Genomic DNA, 24,494 nt, shown 5'->3' on the forward strand with positions numbered 1-24,494 from the left:
CACCTTGATTAGCACTGAATAGCCTTGCAGCTTCAAAGCCTGGCTGCTTCCTGCGTGTTGGAATCCTATTGGGAGGTCTTAGCTGTCCCTGATTGTTTCCTGTCCGGAATCCCTCTGTTTTCATAGTGTTGTTCTTTATTTACTGTACTGATTTCAGAGTTGGTAGCCGGATTTTGTTCATTTTCATGGTTTCCTCCTTTCTGTGGAAATGGTCCACATGCTCGTGGATTTCAATGGCTTCAGAGTCAGGCCCCTTTCACAGAGCTGAATATAAAAAATAAATAAATCCCACATTCCAAGAGAGTCAGGCTCCCTTCCGGGCTGCGAAGGATAAAAGGGGCGGGGTGCTCGACGCCGTCCTTTTCCGTCAGGCGGCGAGTGGGCAGCTCTGAGACGCCGAAGGACCCCTTTCCTCTGGCGGCAGCGCGGGAGCTGCTTCTCCTTTGCCGCCATGTCCGTCAGCCAGATGTTCATCACATTGCAGGGCGTCCTCACCGCAGACCAGGACATCCGCGAGGTGAGGAGGAGGAGGAAGAGGAGGCATTCCTGTTGTTTGCCCCCCAGCCCCAGAGGCGGGCTCCATTGGGTCTCCAGGCGGTGGATTTGGCGTTGGCGAGGCAGAGAAGGCGTGAGGCCTCCTCGATGGAAGATCCAAGACCTCCTTGGATTCCAGAAGCATTCTCTCCTGACGTTTCGCCCACATCTGTGACAGGCATCCTCAAAGGTTGTGAGGTTGTCGAAGACTTTCATGGCCGGGATCGCAGGGTTGTGTGTTTTCCGGGCTGTATGGCCATGTTCCAGAAGTATTCTCTCCTATACTTCTGGAACATGTCCATACAGCCCGGAAGACACACAACAACCCAACCTTGGACAAGCGGGTTTATATATCTGTGGAATGTCCAGGGTGGGAGAACGAACTCTTGTCTGTTGGACGCAGGTGTGAATGTTGCAATTAATCACCACGATTAGCATTGAATGGCCTTGCAGCTTCAAAGCCTGGAAGAGTCCTTTCTGGGGGAATCCTTTGTTGGGAGGTGTTAGCTGGCCCTGATTGTTCCTTGCCTGGAATTCCCCTGTCTTCTCAGTGTTGTTCTTTAATTACTGTCCTGATTTTAAAGTTTTTTAAATACTGGTAGCCAGATTTTGTTCATTTACATGGTTTCCTTCTTTCTGTAGAAATTGTCTACATGCTTGTGCATTTCAGGGGCTTCTCTGTGTAGTCTAACCTGGTGGTTGTTATAGAGGTCCAGCATTTCTGTGTCCAGGTTGGTTCATCAAGTGCTCTGCTATGGCTGATTTCTCTGGTTGGATTAATCTGCAATGCCCTTCTTGTTCCTTGATTTGTGTCTGGGCAGTGCTGCACTTGGTGGTCCCTACGTAGGGTTGCCCACAACTACAAGGTATATGGTAGACTCCTGTAGAATGCTAAGCAAGGTGATCAATTGTAACATTCACACTTGCCTCAGGTACCACTTCAGCACGAAGGTAACAGTGCTCCATGCAGTCATGCCAGGAACATGACCTTGGAGGTTTCTATGGACAACACCAGCTCTTCGGCTTAGAAATGGAGATGAGCACCAACCTCCAGAGTCGGACACGACTAGACTAATGTCAGGGGAGGACCTTTACCTTTACCTACACTTTCCCCAAATAGACAAGAGTTCTTTCTCCCACCCTGGACCTTCCACAGATACATAAACCTCACTTGCCTAGTTTCCAACAGACCTCACAACCTCTGAGGATGCCTGCCATAGAAGCAGGCAAAATGTGAGGAGAAAATGCTTCTGGAACATGGCCATACAGCATAGAAAACTCACAGCAACCCAGTGATTCCAGTTATGAATGCCTTCGACAATGCATTGACACACAGTTTTTGATAGTTACTCAGGAACCATCCTGATAAAGATGCTGTTTTCCATTTGTTTTTTTCCGCAACGAGCCACCGCAACGAGCCATTCTACCGGTATGCTGTAGAATGAATCCATTTTATCTACCTTGGTTCAATGCTATTGAATCCTCCGGGCTGTAGTTTGACAAGCCCTTGAGCCTTTCTCTGCGTAACAATGCTGAGACCTCACTAAACTACAAATCCCAGGATTGCATAGCATTGGGACATGGCCATTAAATTAGGGATGACATCCCTCAAATAGGAGCTCCAGGTGCTTCTTAAGCAGCTTCCCCTTTTGCTTTGGCTCAGTACAAAGATTACTGTATGACACAAATGTATTGCACACATAATTTTGGTGAGGTAATTTTGACTCAAATTAATAGGGTACCTTACAGAGTAGAACACGGTATTTGTTTTCTATATATCTGTTTAATTTAGCCAAAACATATGAGCATTAGATATGAGTAAATATGGTAAATATGTAACTTTCTAAGTTGCCATAGGATTCAGGTCTGTGTGTGTGTTTGATTCCTGGTGCAGATTAGCATAGCAAACCCCTCTAACAATTCATAATGCATGGATTTACTAGATTTACTAGAGGGGAAAAGAGGTAATAATGCAACAGAGATGGGCAGTCGTCGTTGTGTGTTGACTTTATTTCCTTTTGCAGGAGATCAGGAAAGTTGTTCAAACCATGGAGCAAACTGCCCGTGAAATTCTAACAGTAGTGCAAGGAGTCCATCAGGGCTCTGGATTCCAGGATAGTAAGTCAAGATTGCTTTGGTTATAACCTTTATACGTCTGTAATGCTGTTGCAGGAAGAGTGACATACATATCACTCAAATATAGTTTGAAATGTGAACAAAGATACCTTTTGGAGTTGTGAAATGCTTATGTTATCTGAATTAAGCGGGTTTTATATTTATTTGATTGGAAATACAGGGAACTGAACCATGGATGTATCCACACTTTATCAGACTCCTGGTCTGTGACCATAATAATAAAATTCCTTCCTTCATTCATGTTTTATCATTATAATAGTTTGATATTACTATAAATATCCTGGTTTATCGTCAGTCAGAAATTGATTAAATAGCATAGAACTTTCTCACTTATGGAAGCCTTAAACATGGATAGGATCCAAATAGTTAAATACCAACTTGTTCATTGATTTCAGTAGGACTGAAGCAGAAGTTCATATAAATTCAATCTGTCAGACTGTATGTTTAATCCAGGAGGTGAGGTGTGTGTGTTCATGTGACTGCTCAGATGTGGGGCTGCAGCTTCCAGCAGCCTTAACCAGCATAGTCAATGATGAAGAATGATGGAAGTTGCAGTCCTACATCCTTTATGGGTGTGGGGTAAAGGGTATGGGTTTGATAAGTGATAATTGTACAGTCATAAATATTTTGTATATGTTTTGCATTAGATGGCTTTATGTCTTGTTACGATTCTTTGTTATATATGTTTTTTCTGTTTTTCTTTTGTGTTTTATTTACACAACAAAACAAATAAAAAATATCAAAAAACATCTAGAGGGCTGTGTAATTCCCAGCCTTGCTTTAATGTAAGTTATTGCTTGCTGTCTTTTTCGTGGCTCTGTGCCTGAATTAGATTTTGTGTGTGTATGTGTTTGTTTTTACCAGAATACTACCCCCCCAACTATTACTGTTTTATTTTAAAATTTTAATCATTTCAGTACCAAAGAAATGTCAGAAGGCTCGAGAACATTTTGGCACGGTCAGAACACAGCTGGCTTCTCTGAAAATAAAGTTCCCTGCAGAGCAATATTACAGGTTAGTGAACTCCTGGCCTCAGTTATTTCTTCATATGGTAAAAGTCCACTGAATTAACTCCATGCCAGCACTGCAGATTCTAGAACAGTGGTTCCCAAACTTTGGTCCTCCAGGTGTTTTGGACCAACTCCCAGAAATCCCAGCCAGCTTGCCAGCTGTTAGGATTTCTGGGAGTTGAAGACCAAAACACCCGGAAGCCCAAAGCTTGGGAACCACTGTTCTAGATTAAATTTACAAGTCTCTTCTAAGAAATAATAATTTATGTGGCAGGGAGCTAAAATCTAAACAATTGGCAGATACATTAAATCTAGGTATATCAGAATATTTTTCATTTCAATTGCACCGGGAACCAGGGAGAACTAGATATTTTTCCCCCTGTTGGTGCTGATGCTTATTGATCAGACTAGATAGTGCATAGCAAGTCATGCGCTAGATATGAAATGGAAAAGGCAGGACTAAATTCTTTACTTGGTTGTGAAGCCAGCAAGAGCTGGTCATTCTCATTCATTCATGCCTGCATCTTGATTAAAAGGACAGAAAACAGATTATTTATATGCTTAATTCTTGATGTCTGTAGTTACGGAATGATCCAAACTTTGTGTGTTTTTTACGTTTACTACCTTAACCCTGCTATCTAAAAATAACCCCATCACATTCAACTGTGTGTAAGAGGAAAGTGACTTTTTTGCAGATTTCATGAGCATTGGAGGTTTGTGCTACAGCGTCTGGTATTCTTAGCAGCATTTGTAGTCTACTTGGAGACAGAAACCTTAGTAACTCGGGAAGCTGTTGCAGAAATACTTGGAAGTAAGTAATTGTCTTTCTATTTTAATGATAAAGTATATCTTCTATGTGTAGTAAATTTTGTAAAACGTACACAAGAGTAGGTATCAAAATGCTTCAACGTGTTTGTGTTTATATCTAAAAGCCTTTGCTGTTTCTTGAAGCTGTTAAAAAAGCTAGAGTTCTGCTTTACCTCTGATATGCTTCTTTTGTTCTTGAAAATTTCATATTCGTAAATAAGGAGTCTGCATATTTACTGTTTGAGGGCTACAAATTGGCAAAGCATTTTTGGAAAATGTTGAATGTCCTTGGAAAAAGGCAAAGGGGAAATGGGAAAGACTAGGTATTAAATGCCAAATTAACCATAGGAAGTTTCCAGAGTACCCAAGATATTTGGTTCATTTACACTAGGGGTCCCCAAACTAAGGCCCGGGGGCCGAATGCGGCCCATCGAAGCCATTTATCCGGCCCCCATGGCACAAGAGCAAAAGGGGGTTGGGCTAAATGACCCAAGGGGTCTTTTCTTCTCTTACAACCCTTTATTATTATTATTATTTTATTATGACACAGCAAACAAGATAGATATGCTGTATTTCGTATCACAAAACCACAACTCGAACACTTCCCAAGTGTCTAGGACTGTGTGATGTATTTTCGGATGATGCGTGCAGATCCCAGTAGGGTGGCCTTTTGCAGTTGGCAGATCGTAATTTTGTCAATGTCTATTGTTTTCAAATGCCGGCTGAGATCTTTTATTATTATTATTATTATTATTATTATTATTATTATTAACATTGAGGCTGGGTGGCCATCTGTCCGGGATACTTTGCTTGTGCTTTTGGTGCGCAGAGGCAGAAGGGGGTTGGACTAAATGGCCCAAAGGGTCTCTTCCAACCCTCTTTTTTATTTATATTGTTGTTGTTGTTGTTACTATTATTATTAACACTGAGGCTGGGTGGCCATCTGTCAGGGGTGCTTTGCTTGTGCTTTTGGTGCGCAAAGGCAGAAGGGGATTGGACTCAATGGCCCAAAGGGTCTCTTCCAACCTTCTTTTTTATTGTTGTTGTTGTTGTTATTATTATTTATTGCTCGGTGGCCAACTATAGTCCGGCCTTCCAACAGTCCGAAGGATCGTGAATTGGCCCCCTGTTTAAAAAGTTTGGGGACCCCTGATTTACACCATAATTGTTTACACATTTACCCAGAAGAGGTCACATTGCATTTAATGAATCTTAATCCCTAGTAAGTTTTTTTTCGTACTCCAGGAAGAACTATTCTGAATGGCAGCAATTTTCCATGGTCTTCTTTCCAACCTTAATATCTGAAATCCTACTTATAAGTGATCTACCAATGGTCCTTTTAGTTGTGTAGCTGAGATGAGGATTAGTATAAGGATTTTGCATTTTCAGTGTTCTCTTGATTTGCTAAGAAAATAGTTGGTTTTGATTTGTTACCACTATTAATTGGAGCTGAGTTCCAATTGGCTCTTTTTTTGCAGTTGAAGCTGACAGAGAGAAAGGTTTTCATTTGGACATTGAGGATTACCTCTCTGGAGTGCTGACTCTTGCTAGTGAGTTGGTAAGTAGAGAATATTGTAAAGCAGGGGTGGAAATTGTGTGGCCTTCCAGATGTTGTTGAATTGGTAGAAGTTGGAAGTCCAACATTTGGAAGACTTCACAGTTCATAACTGGATAATAACACAGTCTTACAAAACAAATTCTTGGTGTCTTGGTTTTTAGGCCTGTTCCTGGGGTTATTTGGGGAGCCAGTTCAGAAAATAGCATTAGATAGACTGCATCTGTCAAGAGTCAGACGCTAATTAGCGAACAAAAATAGAGTTTATTCAGCAGATAAGCCAAAAAGTAATGTTAACACAGAAAAAACCTTGAAACACTTCACTATCAGTGCTTCAAGAGCAGTTCAACAAAAATATAATTCAGCAACACAAGCAGGTAAAAACAAAGCTAAACAAACTTAGTGCAAACTGCACTTTCTGAGTCCAAGCCCTGCCAGCCGGCTCTGTAGTTCTCAAAGGAACAGTTCCCAAAAGAAAACACCAAATTGGTCAGGAAACAAACAAACAAACTAAGAATGCAGTAGACTGCTTCCACAATGTGGATAAAGCCGAAGGCTCCAAAAGGATGGTGAAAAGACGTCGTCCGGGATTCCAAGGTCAGGTCAGGAGATAACAGCGGTGTCCAAAGAGCAAGCCAGGAGTCAAAAGCCGATAGTAGTCATCAATCACAGGGCGAAGGCAGTAGTAAGGTCAAATTCCGGTCCAAGGTCTGAAGAGGGTGCAGTCATCCAAAACAGGTCCACGATAAGACACAGCGAGAGCCAAGCTAGGTGATAACAGCAGATTCAAATCATAGTCCGAGTCCAGTCTTCATGGAAACACAGAGATCCCAATGGCGCCTCAGCAACACCTTGCCACACGCAAAGTGCAGTGGCCAAACATTCCCATTTTATTCCCCTTCCTCCTGGGTGACCAAACACTCACACCCAAACACCAGGTGTCCCAAATCTACTCAGAGTCTGAGCTCCACACAGCTAGAGCTCATGGATCTGGAGTACCTAGCAATTCGTCGGAGTCCCAATCATCCTGCCCACACTTAGCCCCATGAACACTTAAAGAACCATCCTCCCTTCTCCAAGCATCCCAATTGGGATCAGCTCCTGCAGAAACCCCAGGTTCAGAAGTATCCATAGACCCCAAATCCCCAGACATCTCCGGTGGCTGTGCCCATTCAGTGCCCGCTTCCCCAGCCACCACCTGTTCCTCAGCATCCATCTCCCCATCTGAATCTTCCTCAGAAGATCCCCCATATAGCTCTCTAAGTCGCTTCCTGCGCAACTCCTCCAGTGAACCCTCATCACGAGGGTTTTTTCTTCCTCTTCGAATTCCATCCCCATCAACCATAATCCCCGAAGGTGCAGTCACAACAGCATCAGTTCTAATTTCTTAGATATGGTTATCATGATTTTCTACGGACAAACAGATGCAAACTAGTATATGGCATATGTTCAGTATTTCAAAGACTAGAACTGATAGCAGGTCAAATATACCCAGAAACAGGTTTTGCATTTGGGGCACCAAATTGTGTGTTGGCTAGTGTAATAAACTGACCCAATGACAGTAGCATTAATGCATGTATGTATCTAGAGAAATATTTTTGAAGCTGGTAGTTGATCTTTTCTAATTTTGAAAAGCCAGACTTTTAGAGTTAGTAGTACATTATTGTATTAAAGGTAAAGGTTGTTAGGAGTGGACTTTTACTGAAGATGCTCTCAACAAAGGTGTGAGGGATGTGTAGTTGTCCAATGTTGTTGATTTGTAATTCCCATCAGCCCTAGCTAATATATCACTAGCATCATCAACAGCAGAACACATTCATGTGAATGGAATTCTTATGCAGAAGAGCACACATCCCCATCCTTTCCTTGTTTTAAAATCAGTAAAAATCTGAAAGGAAGATAGTATACAGTTGAGGAATGAATATGATTGAGGGACTTTAGTGAAGCATGTAGGCCTTTCCCGGAGTTTGCATGACCACTTTGGATGTACAATTCTGTTTTATCCCATAGTCTAGGCTGGCAGTCAACAGTGTCACAGCTGGAGACTATTCTCGTCCGCTCCGTATCTCTGCGTTCATCAATGAATTAGATTCTGGATTTCGCCTTCTGAATTTGAAGAATGACTCCCTAAGGAAGCGCTACGATGGACTCAAGTACGATGTTAAAAAGATTGAGGAGGTGGTTTATGACTTGTCGATCAGAGGGCTGAACAAAGAGACTGCTAGTGAGGAGAAATAGAAAAGGAGCTTGTGGGACTTAATGGGTCAATATGTCAGATTTGCGGCCAACAAAGAAGGTTGAACTGAGGGCCCTTGTACTAGTTTAGAGAAATCACATGCTGCAAACCACTGTGTTCCCAACTGAATGTTTAGTATGCCTGACCAAAAGCACTCTAAACCATTCTGTGAATGCCTACCTGGTGGGCTCTGCATACCCACATGGTGTGAGCAGTCCCTTTGCTGTTCAGTGGACCTATGGTGCCAGTTATTTTGTGACAGGTTTTCTTTTCTTTTCTGGCCCTGCTGAGCCTAATCTTTCAGAATCTCCATGTCAATTTAGTATTTGTGTTTAATATACTATAATCACATCAAAATGTCTCACTTGGCTGCCGCCACTATGTAAATATCAATTAAAACCTGGTCCTAAATGCTTCACGTTCTTCTTTTAGTAAGTCAGACTGGTTGCTGCTATTAAAAGTAAGCGTTCAGACTGAGAATAATCAGTTTGGTAGACATATTGTTGGAAACTCATATTTCAAACAATTACTTATATACTACATGGCTATCTTTGTATTTTAGATCTGGGAAGTGGGTGTTTTGTACTTTGAAACTTGAATAGTTGCTTGTATGCTTTCAGCATGCATTTATATCCTGCTTAAAGCTGCAAATCTTAGAATATATTTAGGTGATGCTTGGAGGGCAGGAGGAATTACAGAGGTTCAGTGAGGCCAGTGGCTACAGAAGATGAATAGTGTTAGAGAGTCTTTCAGTTTTAAGTGGCTTGTTTCATATTTCTTTTACTCTACATTATTTTTTTAAAAAGATCTAGATAGATTAGGCATCAGAGAAAGGTGTGGGCCTTATCAAGAGGAAGGTGGATACTTTTAGTGTTAATCCTGAATACACTTAGAAAATCTTTTCTCCGCTTTTCAAGCAAGTGTACAAAGCATCACAGCTTCCATGTATGGTATATACGGCACAGTTATAAAGTGTAGTGGGTTTTCCCCTGTGCATCCAGTGTATGGGTGTATAGCATCTATCTTGTAAATTGCATTTGTTTGAAATTGGTTTCTGCAACACAGTCTTGTTCTGTTGGATCATCTTTTATGTTGTGCACTCATCAGATAGTTTTCTCCCCCGTCTTAAAGTTTCCTTTGATAAAGATTGCCTCCAAAGAATTCCAGAAAATCTTTGTACTTTATGATATTAGTGGCTGTAAGTATCTTTGAAAACCTTTGCCTTGTTTTGGTTTACATTTTCTAAAAAACATTCACTGAGAAGAAAATACTTCTTTGCCAATGTGGATAAATAAAACACTGTTCAAATTGTGTGATTTGTTGGCATTGCAAATAATACAGAATAAGGTACCATAAATCGGTAAATTATTCTAGGTAACTAGAGTGAAATTGAGGCCTAAATAACGAGAAGGCACCAGATCCTGATAGTTTTTGGAAGCTTAGTTCCAGTGAGTACTTGGACTTATCTTCCTCTGATCATGTAAGATGTATTTCAGAGTAAGGTAAAGGTGGAGCACTTTTGAGTATTCCTTGCTTGAGAAAGCTCTACAATATTCATGAGGTCACAACATGACAGGTTATTTACATATGAATACAGAGTGGAATTAGATTTTCATGAATTTTTAATTCACATTTTTTAAAAGCTAAAGGCCATCCCTCCAATCTACTGGACAGCCAGAAATGGATAATGTATTCTAGTAAAATGTGCCCTTTTTTATTCAGGCACACTGCAAGATAAAATAATCCAGTAATCTGTTCTCACTAAATACATTGTAGACCTTTGCTGGCCATGAGCAAACTTTCCATACACTTCCTGTGTACTTGCTGGGTGATACAGCAGTTAAAACGCTACATTACGATAGAGGCAATCATGGGAATTCATGCTTAGACACAAACACGGCATAGTTGGGACTCTTTTGGCTGATGCTCTCTGGGGTATACCCATTCAGTCTTTGACGAGTCAATACACACATAAATATTATGGACTGAATGGACTACTCAAGACTAAAATAATTTAGAATCATGTGACTGGAGCAGTCACTCTCTTATCTCTTCAGCTGGTTGTGAAGATAAAATGGAAGTAGAAGGAAAAACATCCATCACTTTCAGTTCTTTGGAAGAATCAATATTCCTGTTTTTTGTAAGCCATAAAGAAGAGGCAATGTGGCCAAATATCTTTATGTTGCCAAAAGCTCATTGCTCCAGAATACTACTATTTAATAGAAGCCAATGGGTTCTCTACACTTGCTCTCATTTAGAGTAAACAGTAGTGAAAGTAGGGAAACCCACGGACCTCAGTAAGGCTGTTCTGGAAACATGATTTAATTCTAGATCTTAGTGATTTCAATCGAGAGCTTAGAGTGTACCAGACTTTGCCATCAATTGGTCATAGAACAGGAAAAGATGCAGGTCAGACATGAAAGATTTTGTTCCCTTTTCCCATAGTATCTCATATTAAAACCTTTCAATAAAGTAGGACTTTATGAAAAGGAAATGGAAGGTCACTTAAAACGCAAAGAAACATAATTATTAAAACATTTTATGTTTTCTACAGTATAACATATTCATTAAAATTTTGAAATACACTAGATTACATCATTTAAATAATCACAACTCAGAAGAGGTAATTTAGCCTTTGTTAATAGAAATACAGAAGATCAGCACTATTTCTGATGTCTCACATTCCTTGGGTTTCTACAACGGATTTTTAACTACTACAAACAAATCCAGTGATCCTTAAAGGGAGAGAGTATTGCTTAGCCACAGAAATCTATAGCTATTCTGGAATGTTCATGGGTGAACTAGGATTATATTTTGGCTTTCCTTTCAGTTTACATGTTACATGTTCAGTTTACATGCAATCAGTGCAAAATAAAACTCAGTAAACCTTCATCTACTTACAGACAGAAGTGGTAAGTAAAAAAGAATCAAAACAATTATTAACTGGAATATTTCTGAGAGAGCAAGCCAAAATGAAGATAATTATACTGTCTAAATGTTCTCCTTAACTGGGTTAATACTGTTCTAAAATTGACCTGGATGTTGCCTAATGCTGTTATAATATACGTACAATGAAACCTCTATCGTAAATGGTTAGATTCCTTTCCCATCACAATCATGCAGTGTCAAACATCTCACAGTCATCTTACCCCATAACATTAACAATATTAGCTCATTTTTTTCTAGAGACCTGCTCCATATGACCTGGTGCCAATAACCCCAATTGCCATAGAGAAAGACATCATCCCGAGTAGGCCACAAATCCGAAGGGCCTGCCCCCCACCCTTGAGCAAGTCTTCAAACACTAAATCCCTCTTTGCCCCCAAACAGACATCATTTCCTTGACTTTTCTGCTTTGCCTATTTACAAAATGTGCAAAAGATTTCCACTGCCCAGAATCAAGACTTTACTTCTTAGGCTGGTTGCCAAGTTCTGGTAAAGGGGTTCTCTTGGATACCCAGAGCTAAACCCTCTGCATTCCTAAAGTCTGTGCAAGAGCCCTTGTACATAACCTTCATTCAACACTTAACAGGTGGTTTTCAACCTAACAGTGCAAATAACCAGATGGCTACCAGCCTCCTCTCACAATGGCAACTTCTTTATCAACCCTTCAGACAGTGTTTCTCAAAACGGGGAATGTAGGCCTATGGAAAGAACTCAAAAGAGTGGCAGGGTTTTGTATGTCTTATTCGTAGCAACCCCATAAGCTGTATTTACCATGGGTTTTCTGAAAAAGGAATAGAATTGTATGTTTGCAGTTGCTGTGGGTCACCTTAAGCTACACATGGTGTAGAGTTGGGGACCTGATAGTACGGATCAACTGTATTGTCTAAAGAAGGAAACAAAATAGGGCCCATAGAGCAGGAGGCAAAGTGGCATAAATGTGTAGGAGCCAGGAGGTATACCCAATGAGGTTTCTAGGTTGGTTTGTGTGGAAGATCTAAATTTTAAAATGGGACACAATTTTCCTAGGATTTGAGAAACACTGTTTTTTAAATAGTATTTGTTATAAAGTCTCTTAGTAGAAAAAGAAGTAATCATAGGTAGCTCTAGTGCTATTTGGCCGGGTGAAGAACATCCTTTGTGCTTTTCCACTGAAAGCCTGTCTGGTGGAATTTCTGAGCTTAGCCAAGTCACCACACAGCCAGGATTGTTTCATGACCTGTTGTGGGATGCACTTATCATGATGTTGGGCAAGGCGTTGCGCCGCTTCTTCCAGGAACCCAGCTCCCGGGAGTACCTCCGTATCTGTCTGAACCAGTGGTGAGTCCGTGCCTTGTCACTGTCTCGGAACACAAAGGACTCCCGCCTGATCTCCAGAAGTTCAAAGGTGTCATCGCAATCGGGATCCACAGAGACCACGCAATTACTCAGTCTCAGGGGTTCCCTGAGCAGACTGAACTTGCCATTGTTTTTGTCCCTAATAAGTACCAATACTGCATCCTTCAGAAGCCCTGGCTCCCCAGGTTCAAAGCTGGACTCGGACGCACGCCGGATGTTGACCATGAGGAGTACTTGCATGTTCTGGAACTTCAGAGTCTTGCTGCCCTTTTTCACCCACTGCCCATCAGGCGGCTGGGCAAGCTGGAGGGGCCCTTCCATAACAAAACGGGTTTCTTCCCTCAGCCAGCCCACAGTTTTGATAGCAGTTTCCCTCATCTCAATGTTAATGACTTCCCTGTTCTTCTTACTGTCCTGGCGGAAGGAACGGAGAGTCCAGGAGTTCCCTTCCTGCTTGGTTTTCATGTTGATGTGCTCCAGGTGGGACTCAATGCGGCTCTTTGCCTCCCTCAGGCTGCTGTGGTCTGGGTGGTACTCAATGGTGGCTTTGATAATGCGGCTCAGCAGAAGCGGGTATTTGGTAACTCTCTGCAGTGGGGCCATCAGAAAGGACCGCAGATTCATTCGTCGGAGGGCTGTGTTGTCATTTTGCGAAACATTGAGGAATATCCTGCAGGGATTTCAGAAAGAACATTTTCAGTAAAAAGAGTAATGTTACATGTCTTATTGAATCTATAACAGCCAGTACTGAGTGTGGACATTTCTTCCCACTCATCCTTTGAGAGATTACTCAGTTTATTTATTTTACAGTTTTATACGAGTTCATTGCATCAGTTTCATATGCATCCTGGGCCAACATATATATACCACCCTATACTTCCCACATGGTCTTTGAAACCTTTGAAATCCTCTAGTATGCTCTGGGGGGGGGGGGGGTCTCTGCAACAGTAATAATTTTATCTCTGATTATGGGAACATAAATGGATGTTTTTCCAATCCTGCTCACTCCACATAAGGCAAGGTATGGGGGGAGGATTTGGATACTGTGAAGGGACTCCCAATCCCTACAGTCCTCCCAAAAAGACATACAGGGATGTGAGAGAAAAGTACATCTGTGCAACCAAATCAGGGAAGGAAGCTGGTACCATGAAACTGGACTCCAATGTATATTTCTAAGAGAACATACTAAATCCCCATAATTACTTAAACTAAGATTTCTTCTTGACAAAGACAATATCTTTACAACAGTGCAAGTAGGCATCACAGGTACTTTGTTCAGTGGCTTAGAATATCATAATTTCATGTTAGGCATTCATTTATCTCCCTTCAAAACTCTTGGCCACAGGAGCTGAGCTTAAATGAAACAGCAGCAATATATCACTGCTAACCGAAAGGTCATGGGATCGAAGCCCGCGGTCAGATTGACCTCTCGACTGTTTAATAGCCTAGCTTACTGTCTACCTAAGCAGTTCGAAAGCAGCTGCAGCTGTAAGTAGAGAAATTAGGGACTTCTTAATGCGGGGAGGTTAAATCAATTTAATTTACAACACCATAAAACTGCTGGTGAGCGAAAAGCGAGGAGAAAATACTATGATCAAAGGACTCGGCGTCATAGTGGATGAAGCGACAGCTCCCCATGTGGCCGGAATCGAGTATAACCCCCTGAAGCCGGAAGTTGGAAAAATATTGAAATCACCTCTACTGTCTGTCTGTCTGTCTGTCTGTCTATTGTATGTTTAATAATGGCATTGAATGTTTGCCATGTACATGTGCATTGTGATCTGTCCTGAGTCCCCTTCAGGGGTGGAATATAAATACTGTAAACAAACAAACAAACACACTTTAGGTCTGTTCAACAGAGGTATTATGGTTCAGAGGTATAATGGTTAGGAAACCGCAATGTTCAACTTAGCGACAGCAACTCAAGTAGCCATAAAGTTTTTGATGAGTGACCGAAACAATCCCATTGTCTGCATAAGGCAGAGATGGGCAATCTATGTATGGTCTAAGGCAGGCCTGTGTATAACCTGTGGCCCTCCAAGTGTTTGAGGCTTCAACTCCTAGAAACTCTAGCCAGCTTGTACAACAATCAGGAATTTTGAGAACGAAATCCAAAACACCTGGAGGGCTACAGGTTGTGCAGGCCTGGTGTAAGGGCTGCCTGTGGCCCTCTGAAAACTATCAGTTAAAGCCCCTACAAGAATTACCTATCCCTTCCCTGGTAGCCTACTGAGTGGAAAGGAGGAAATAAAAAAGGTTGGCACCAAAAGAAAAGGAGGGACAGGAAGAGAGGAAAGGAGCATTTACTTTTGGCTTTGGTCCTGGTCACCACTGACACACCTCTTCCAATCTACTTGCAGGGGAATGTGGTCCTTGATCAAAGAAAATGTTGCCCATCCCTGCTATAAGATTAGTTACGGTAATTTTGCTAGTGCAGCCTAAAAACTCCCTTTCCTATACAGTAATACCATGGACCCGGATGCTTGATTCTGTTTCTCCAAAATCTCCTTCCTTCCACCCCAAAAGTGCTTGTTTTGACACGTTTTACCTGTTTAGGAGCTCCTAAAAATATATATGACTTACCCACGATTTAAGGATTTCCCTACCTGAGTAACTCCTTCTCTTTTTCCAACGCATTGAGCATGTTCACTGAAGATGACTGCTGAAGACAGTATGTCTGGAAAGCAGGCAGCATATTGACAAACTCAAGGAATATTTCGCCAATGCACACAGTCATGAGGTCATCATCACCCTGTTAACGTACAATGCAAGAGAAGCATCTGTCAACACAATGGAGCCACAAGCCTGACATCACTGCCAGTGAATCCATCATTAAACTATCTCATGATGCAGGCTGCGAGGGTGAGTTCATTTATGCCAGATTTTCCCAGGAATACTTGCCTGCTTGAATGCTGATGAATAAAACACCTTCAGCAGCCAAATCAACAACAAACAAATCTATGCTGTACATTCCTTTCTTAAATCTGTATTAAGATTGTCAACTTCAGCACTTTCTTCTGAAAATGAGGTCCCTAGGCCAGGAGAGTTCAACTCGACAATCAAGCTGCCAATATCTAAAAGTATTCAGAGCTCTGGAATACAGCTGATTAGGCACTGCATTACATATCAATGCACACATCAGTATGCGGAGTAGGAAACCCAAAAGGGAGACATGATGGTGGTGTGAATTTCTGCAGCTTACAGGATGAAAATCGATGTGTCTTGCATGATATACAATGCTTGAAAATGTTCAAAAAGGCAACAATTGGACTTAATCCTAAAAAAAATCCCTTAATTGCCAACTCAAAATTAGTCAAACAATCACTCCATGGGTACATTTCTAAGTCTGACTATAAGCAAGAAATGTACCACCACTTTTAAATTCAGTTCAAATCTGCTCATATTTTCCTTGTACATATGTTTTTCATATCCTGTTGTGATCTCACCGTAAAGAAGAGCCTGTTGTTTGAACTTCACTATTGCCCAATATCAGATTATTTGCATCCATCATGACACTTTGCTGTTGAATCAAGTGTTTACCCAAACACATCTTAGGGAGGACCATCTTATAGTGAAAAAAATCCCTCACATAGTCTTTATACGCCCAGTTTACCTGTCTGAACGTATCTTCCCCTAGGAACCACCTTGGAGATTAAGATCGTCTGGGGAGGACCTGCTCTTGGTCGTGACAGACAGGGACGAGAGACAGGGCCTTCTCAGTGGTGGTGCCTCGGCTGTGGAACTCCCTCCCTAGCAACATCAGATCAGCCCCCTCCCTCCTAACCTTCAGAAGGAAAGTAAAAACTTGGGTCTGGGATCACACTTTCAGAGAATAGCACAGTGCAATAACAGATTTGGAATATATGCAATGACTACGGAACGGCCTTAGACTAAAATTTCATGATGGCATGATTTTAATATTAAATGTAATGCTTTCAAATGTTTAATGTTTATTAATTTTAATTCAATTTATTTTAAGCTTAATGCTTTGTATGTGTTTAAGGCATTGAATAGTTGCCATATGTAAGCCGCCTTGAGTCCCCTTTGGGGTAGAGAAAGTTGGGGTATAAATAGGGTAAAGAAATCAATAAATAATATCATTTATGTTTTACGGGTTTGGATTTTTCCCTAGCATCCACATCCTAACGCCATTCACCTCATCCATTTGCCATGTGGGCAGATATCCAACATTGGTGTAATTTTGAGTTACATGTCAGTTGCATAAAACTGTCTCATTAGTAAATGTCAATATTGTACACTGCAAAACTGCAATGCACAATGCAAACATACATCAATGTACAATGCACAACCATGCACAAAAGGCACTACATTCACAGCCCTACTTTTTCAGCCCTGAACTCAAAATGGCCTTTTTGCGACGGACAAAAATTAAAACATCAACTGGATTCTTGCACAATAAGACTGCTTTGTAAAATTCCATTTCCTGATTTGCTAAAGCTATACATTTGTACAAGCAATTAATTCAAAATCCTCTCCTTTTATCTGGGGTTCCCTTTCAAGAGAAATTTTGATTCTCATGCTTCAACTGGTCATATGTATGATTGGATGAAGTTAGCACCAAAGAAATGGATGTAGATATGGATCACTGCTTAATCCACTTTATGGATTAAGCAGTGATTCCAAAGGATTAAGTAGGTCCAAAGAGTGTCCTTATTTCAATATTTTCAAGCAAGTGTGCTGGAAAAGACACAACAAAAGAAGCTCAGAAGAAGCCTTTCAAGACATGATCCCACTTTAAGAGAAGACACTTCTAGAATGTATCCAACATCAATGGTTTTCCATTCTTCAGAAACTGTTTAAGGGGGGGGGGGATGAAACAAATAAAAGTGCCTGATTTATATTGGCTAGTTCTACCAGGGTGAATGTACTGATTCAACAAAATACTGAGAAAAGACCTAAGTACAGGAAGTCCCCGAGTTATAAGCATCTGACTTACAAATGACTCATAGTTAAGAATGGGGGTAGATGACAGGAAGTGAGGAAAATCTACCCTTTAGAAAGGAAATTCACCCCCGAAAGAGTAATCATGGGGAAAGGATGTCTCCACTGAAGCTTTCTTGCCAATCCTTGTTTCCACAACAAGCCAAATTTTTCTAAATCCAGTCATCACAGTGACAGAAAATGAGATGAACTCTTCTAAAGAGGGGCACAGACAGCAAAACAAATACCTGAGGGGTGTTAACCCTTCCTTATGCTATCCAAAGCATATACAGAACGTTGGATAAGCCAATATGTTGGATAATAAGGAGGGATTAAGGAAAAGCCTATTAAACATCAAAATACATTATGATTTTACAAATTATGCACTTAAACATCATCCAGAATGTTGGATAAGCAAATGTTGGATAAGTGAGACTCTATTGTGTGTGTGTATATATATATATATATATATATATATATATATATATATATATATATATATATGTGTGTGTGTGTGTGTGTGTGTGTGTGTGTGTGTGTGTGTATTTATGCTTATATATATATATATATATATATATATATATATATATATATATATATGCTTACACACACACACACACACACACATATATATATATATTTGGCTGGAGCTAAAGTTTAAAAATGTATCTGTTCCAACATACATACAAATTCAACTTAAGAACAAACCTACAAAACTTTTCATTTTTGTAACTTGGAAACTGCCTGTATTTGACTCAATGGGTCTAATTGAATTGAGAATAACTGTAGGGCTCAGCATTGCATAAAAGTGTGATAAAAACCCTAAACATGTTTATTGGCATGGGACCTACTCCGTGGATTTTGAAGGGAATTGTTTGATCCATGCTGGAAAGGAATTATACTAAGAGACTTGCATACATATTATGGAGGAATCTCTGAAAGGAAAAAAACAAAGTCCCAGGAAGATATTCCAATAATTGCACCAATTCCCACCAGATCATGATGTCATATGCTCCTGAAGTATTATTACTAATTGGTATTTTAAATCTGGAAAATGACGATTTAATACTTTGTGGTTACCCTAAAGGCACCTTTATTGCAACTATGGATTCATAAGTTACAGCAATGAAATTGTAATTGTGTGTTTTCCGGGCTGTATGACCATGTTCCAGAAGCATTCTCTCCTGATGCTTTGCTCACATCTATGGCAGGCATCCTCAGAGGTTGTCTGCCATAGATGTGGGCAAAACGTCAGGAGAGAATGCTTCTGGAATATGGCCATGCAGCCCGGAAAACACACAGCAACCCAGTGCTTCCAGCTATGAAAGCCTTTGACAACACACTGAATCTGTAATTGTTCCATGTTCAGTTACACTAGTCAGACCAGGAAATAATAAGCACTATTCTTAACTAAGCTGATGATGTAAGATCTTGATGTCAGATTGAAACAGCAGAAATTCATAAAAGAGAAAATTGTTAATAAAGCAAATGTCAAATTATTATTTAATCATTAAGGGAGCTATCAACAAGTGATTTAAAAGCACATTGTGGCATATTAAAAACAAAATGAAATACAAAAACCTGGGTTACTTAGTATGATCAGCATGTTATTACTTTTCAGAGCTTGCAATAATACTTTCTTCTGAAACATAATTTGAAGATCTCTATTTAATTTCTGTCTCGTTTCTGAGAAAACAAACTGTATTTTGTAAAATGGGTATAAGAATATATAACAAGAACAATTCTGTAAATTTGAATTCAGATTATTCCCATTTTAGACAGGAGGTGGCACTGTGGTACACCAATTCTATGACTAGTACTGCTTTTGTCAATTGAGGGCCCTTCCACACAGCCATATAACCCAGCATATCAATGTATAAAATCGCACAAAATCTGCTTTGAACTGTGTTATCTGAGTCCACACTGCCATATATTCAAGTTCAAAGCAGAAAATGTTGGATTTTATTCAGCTGTGTGGAAGGGGCCTGAGGATTACTATTGATGAAAATTAACAAAGAAAGGCAAAAACTTACCTAATACTGCCAAACTACAGACCCATGTTATCGATTTAAATGTTGTTGGATTTAAACTTACAGAAGGATGGCCACCCTTCAATTAGAATTGTGTTTCAATGTCAAAGTTGGGAAGAGATGAATTTTACATTCTGGAGTTTTAAATTGTGAATACCCGCCCCATCCAAGGCTCAAATAATGCCAAAACTTTTAAGAGTTCTCTTCATAAAGCTTGACACAATAAAAAAAAATTAAACTGCACTTCTTCATTTTCTTCATTATAATTAATTTTTTTAATTGCAAAGTTTGCAGAGTATGAAAATTCTGTTTGTATACTCTGAGGATTTGGCAATTTTTTTAAAAAGGTATAAATATTCTATTTAAAATTTGGTTAGTTCCATTATGGTCAGAGCAGAAGATGGAGTACTGTATAAATTGCCTGAGCTCCTCAGCTGCTATTTATTTCCTTACTCTTTTCTTCAGCACCTATGTAGCATTGTATATCTATACCAGGGATCGTCAAATGTTTTAAACAGAGGGCCAGATCATGTGGGTTGCTATACCAAGAGGAGAGGAGAAGCTGAATGCCTCAATTAATGTAATTTTACTCGTATGTGTTTTTATTTTGAAATTTACCAGCAGCTGCTGCATTTCCCACCCTAGGATTATACTCAAGTCAATAATTTTCCCCAATTTTTGTGGTAAAATTAGGTGCCTCGGCTTATATTCAAGCCGGCTTATATTCAAGTATATATGGTACTATGCACACTGCACATATCTTATTTGTAGTGCAAAAAAGCACAAGAGAACAATACAATGTTTACAATGAAGATCAATTTTAACTAACATAAACCTTCCAGTATTTCAATGGTTTTAGCTGATGAAATAGTCAAGTTAATTAAGACTATTTCTGTTGTGTGCCTTCAAGTATTTTCAGATTTTGGGCAACCCTAAGCCTAAAGTCTACAGCCGGGGCCGGGTAAATTAACTTGGAGGGCCACATCTGGCCCATTGACTTGAGTTTGGGGTCCCCCGTTCTATACTTTCATTGATGTCATTCAAATTATTTTATCTTGGCTTAATCAGCTAAGATATACACAATTATCTTGTTGATATGCTTCATGCTTGCTTGATGAATTAAGAAGCTTCCAATAAAGCATAGTTTTCAATTATATCAAAACTGTAATCCATGTTTAACCAGATTCAGAAAAATTCAAGACCCTAAAGCACACTGGCCTGAGATCTTGACTTGTTCCGAATCTGGTAATCACAGCTTCCTAGTTCTTATATAACAGCAAACTATATAACAGCAATCACAGACTTGGCTAAACTATGCCATAATCTTCTAGAATTTTTCATGCTCAAACTCTACTGGTCATTATGTCCCGACTCTGATAGCTGATAAATCATTTAGTGAGTAAGGAATTAAGATACCCTTCCAATCAGAGGGAATTCCATAAAAACACATTCTCGGGAAAAGTGAATATTCCAGAGAAGTGTCCCTTCATGGGTGCAGAACCTTAACTAAATGTTAGGTTAAAAAACCAAACAAACATGTACATGTTTATATGAAAAGCTCTCCTAATATAACTGGGCTTTTGTTGTTGTTGTGTGCCTCCAAGTCATCTCTAACTTCTGACAAATTGAATGTGTTTTCTTGGCAAGATTTTTCAGGAGGGATTTTGCCTTCTTCTGTAAATGAGAGAGGTCATCCAGTAGGTTTTTGTGTCCAAAGGAGGATTTAAACCCTGGTCTTCCAGTGTCCTAGTCTAACACTCAAAGCTACGACATCATGCAGTGTTACAAATAAAAGTGCAAGTCTAATGTATGATCAGCAGTCAATCAAAACCAACAAGTATCACCTTGTTGAATACTGTGCTGCACTGCGGCACAGAGTATATTGCAAAAGGTAGGGAACTATGGCACAAATTCATGCAATGTCAGTTGTAGTTATGTCTAACAAATTGACCCCACACAATTTCAGTTCAGAAGCCACACTCAGAATTCTTTTGGTAACCTGGCTTATAAAATGGGTTTGGGAAGGGGATCTGAAGTTGTGGAAAAGGTGAAACAACCATAAATGTGAATTATAATACAGTATTTACAATATCGTGACCATGGAGTATGGCATCATAAATACTGAGCAAGGATGCCAGCTCGTAATTCTAATAGATAAATACTATCACCTGAAGCATGCTGCTAGTAGTGCTCAACATTGTTTATTCAGGTTTGTCTAGAAAGCTTACAGTAAATGGTACAGTAGGCTTATGTAGAGAGAAATAAGGTAAGAAAGGGGTGGGTGGGTGAGTGAGTGAAGTAGAAGTTAGGAGTGTGTTGGGAGCTGATTGGCCGAAGGGGATACAAATGTGATAGTGAAGTGGAAAAGTAAAAATGACAGGTACTGTGGAGTTTGGAGTGGGAGGTGGAAGATGGTTCTTTTATGGTGGGCAAAAAATGTATGTGAGGAGATCTGTTGAAATGTAATGAATAAAGAATAGTAAGCTGTACCCACAGGCTTTTGTGAATTTATCTCTAGATCATGTTGTTAGTTTTCTACAAATCATTCAATGTTTCTTCCTTCACTGTTCTGTTTTTTCAAGCATGCCTGATTATTTGGCCAAGCTATTTAAAGCACTGACAAAACAGTGAAGGAAGAAACATTTTCGCTGTTAGTTGTGGTGGATTACCAAACAGATGTAGAAGGCAACTCAGAACCCAGGGGGCAGCTGAGGCTTTCCGCTCTATCTAGTAATTTGTGATATACAAGTACTAGAAAATAGTGTTGTGCTTTAGTATGGAATTGCTGTTCGTTTTGTCTAGTTTTATTTGTGTTGTCTCATTTTCATATTTGGTTCCTGCTAACGAAAATGGGCTGTCTAAACGACATGAATTTTCATCTAGCTAATGAAAAACACGAACATTTTTGTGCTATTGGCGGCAATGGGAGGGCTTTCAAGGCCCCCCCCCCCCGGTTTTTTGGTTAGAGGGGTGAAAATCTCCACACACAGAGGGCGTTTCGACCCCTTTTAGCCCACCAAGTTTTAAAATGTTTGGGTCTTCCCCAGAGTACTATTGTTATTAATAATATTATTATTAACACCCATTGGCCCACATCAGCTGTCATGGGGAGGCACTCCTCTCCCAGACTCAGCTTAGGGTCCCAGAATAACTCGTTATTTATATTAATATTATTATTAACACCCATTGGTACATATCAGCTATAATGGGAAAGCAGCCCTCTGTAAGTACCTGCTTATTGTTATAGGGCCGAAATGAAAGGAAAATGAAAGCAAGCACGATGACTGTGTAGCTTTCATTTTTGTCTCGCCTCTCGTTTCCTATGAAAATGTCGTTATTCATTTTGTGTAGACAAATGGTCAAAACGATAGCATGAAGGAAATGAAGGAAAAATTTTCATGCACATCTCTACTAGAAAATAAGCAAAGTTCCCAAAATTGGTTTTGGACTCATCTGAGTACAACCCCTTCAATAAAAAGGAGGATTTCTCTATTCGCAAGGAATGAAACCTGGTAGAGCAATACAACACAGTACTCCATGCTGTTCATTTTGCTGCAATAAGTAGTTTCTATTACAATTCCTAAGGAACACACTACTTACTCCCTGCCAGACGACTGTGCCATCTCACTCAGTATGCTCCAACTTACGAGTGAACAATATATGACATATGGCCACCCCCCTAACAAGGCATCCTCAAACTGTGCCTCTCTCCCAAAAGTGTTTGGGCCTCCAACTCCCTGAAACCTTCACCAGCTTGTTCAATGGTCAGTAATTCTGGGAGTTGGGTGCCCAAACAGCTGGAGGGCCGCAGTTTGAGGATACCTGCCCTTAACACACTACAAGGCACACAAACCATATGGCTATTGATATAAGAGTGGCAGAGCAGAAGCAAAAGCCAAGCATTTCTATTTTAAAGAAAGGTGCATGAAGGCCATGCACCTTGTTTAGAAGCCTGTTCATCCTTTCACGAGAAATTCAAGAAAGCTAATAGACTTAGAATAAAGCATCTTCTTCTTGTATGTCTTGTTTTAAAGTAGAAGTTTGAGTTTAAAAGACATTTGACTGCCATACTGGCCAAATGTGGCACAAAGCACTGGAATCACTGCAAATTCTTCAATAGTGGAGGCAACATGAAGGGAGTGGGTGGATTAAACATGGCCAAGGAATCAAATATGGCCATGGAGCCATGTGTTGCCCATTCCATGTGTGGGGTCAATTCTTCTGGTAAGATTCTATCTCAATCTTATTGGAAATGTCAAAAATTGAACCTGGGACCTTTTACTGGTATGGCACATGGTCTTCCACTGAGCTACAGCCCTTTCCCAAATGACTGCATTGTCTTCATAATGAAGGTTTCTGCCCCAGTGGACTTACAGAGTTAAGCAACAGGGCTCATAGTTCTGTGGTGCACACAGGGTGTTAGTCTGTCATAAAGAATTTGCAAGACCTGTTCCAACAAATTATAAATGACCTTGAGTACATCCAAGAAAGAAGGCCAGTTTGGCGTGTGGCTCTAATACCACTTACGGATTTAACTAGCCTTGCTTTTGTTCTTGGCAACCAATGATGGTTGGCAAGCAAAGCTGCTTTTAATTGCTCTCCCATGGGCACAAGGGGCCTTTTCTTGGATGCTGCCGAAAAAATTAATTTCATGGTAAGATTTTTTTTTCTTTCAGACCCAATAATAAAGTACAAGGCATAATATGAACGACACAGTGGTGTGTAAATGCCATTAGCTTTGCTTAAGCGTTAGTGGAATCAGCCACCTGTACACATTGTTGCTCTTCAGCCAACAGACATGTGTTCAAATTTTTAACTTGGCAACAAAATCTTTGAGGAGTGAGACAGGAATGAGAGCCCAAAATGATGTAGTGGTTTGAGTGCTTGACTGGGTTTAGAAGTATCCAGGTTCTATTCTCTTAGTAAGACCAGAGCCACTGGCAAAGTCAGTATGGCAACATGTG

The 24,494-nt window shown here is 40.2% G+C and overlaps 2 protein-coding genes across 6 annotated transcripts in view; one reads left to right on the forward strand and one right to left on the reverse strand.

Annotated features, from left to right (window-relative positions):
- Positions 1–345: 345 nt before the first annotated feature.
- Positions 346–8,691, forward strand: tsn (translin). Its single transcript, XM_003214906.4, has 6 exons — positions 346–517; positions 2,559–2,652; positions 3,588–3,684; positions 4,376–4,491; positions 5,966–6,045; positions 8,053–8,691. Exons 1-6 carry the CDS (start codon positions 452–454, stop codon positions 8,278–8,280), a joined length of 681 nt encoding a protein of 226 aa, XP_003214954.1. The 5' UTR covers positions 346–451; the 3' UTR covers positions 8,281–8,691.
- Positions 8,692–10,801: 2,110 nt separating this feature from the next.
- Positions 10,802–24,494, reverse strand: part of LOC100560498 (myosin-M heavy chain) — a 104,537-nt gene continuing 90,844 nt past the window's right edge. For all 5 annotated transcript variants that reach the window (XM_062967399.1, XM_003214898.4, XM_062967398.1 and 2 more), the window contains 2 exons: positions 15,166–15,311; positions 10,802–13,229 (listed from right to left, as the gene is read on the reverse strand). In XM_062967399.1, the coding sequence (XP_062823469.1) occupies positions 12,434–13,229; positions 15,166–15,311 (942 nt within the window). In that variant the 3' untranslated portion in view covers positions 10,802–12,433. The remainder of the gene's footprint in view (positions 13,230–15,165; positions 15,312–24,494) is intronic.

The sequence above is a fragment of the Anolis carolinensis genome, chromosome 1 (genome assembly GCF_035594765.1).
Source record: "Anolis carolinensis isolate JA03-04 chromosome 1, rAnoCar3.1.pri, whole genome shotgun sequence".
Taxonomy (NCBI): Eukaryota; Metazoa; Chordata; class Lepidosauria; order Squamata; family Dactyloidae; genus Anolis; species Anolis carolinensis.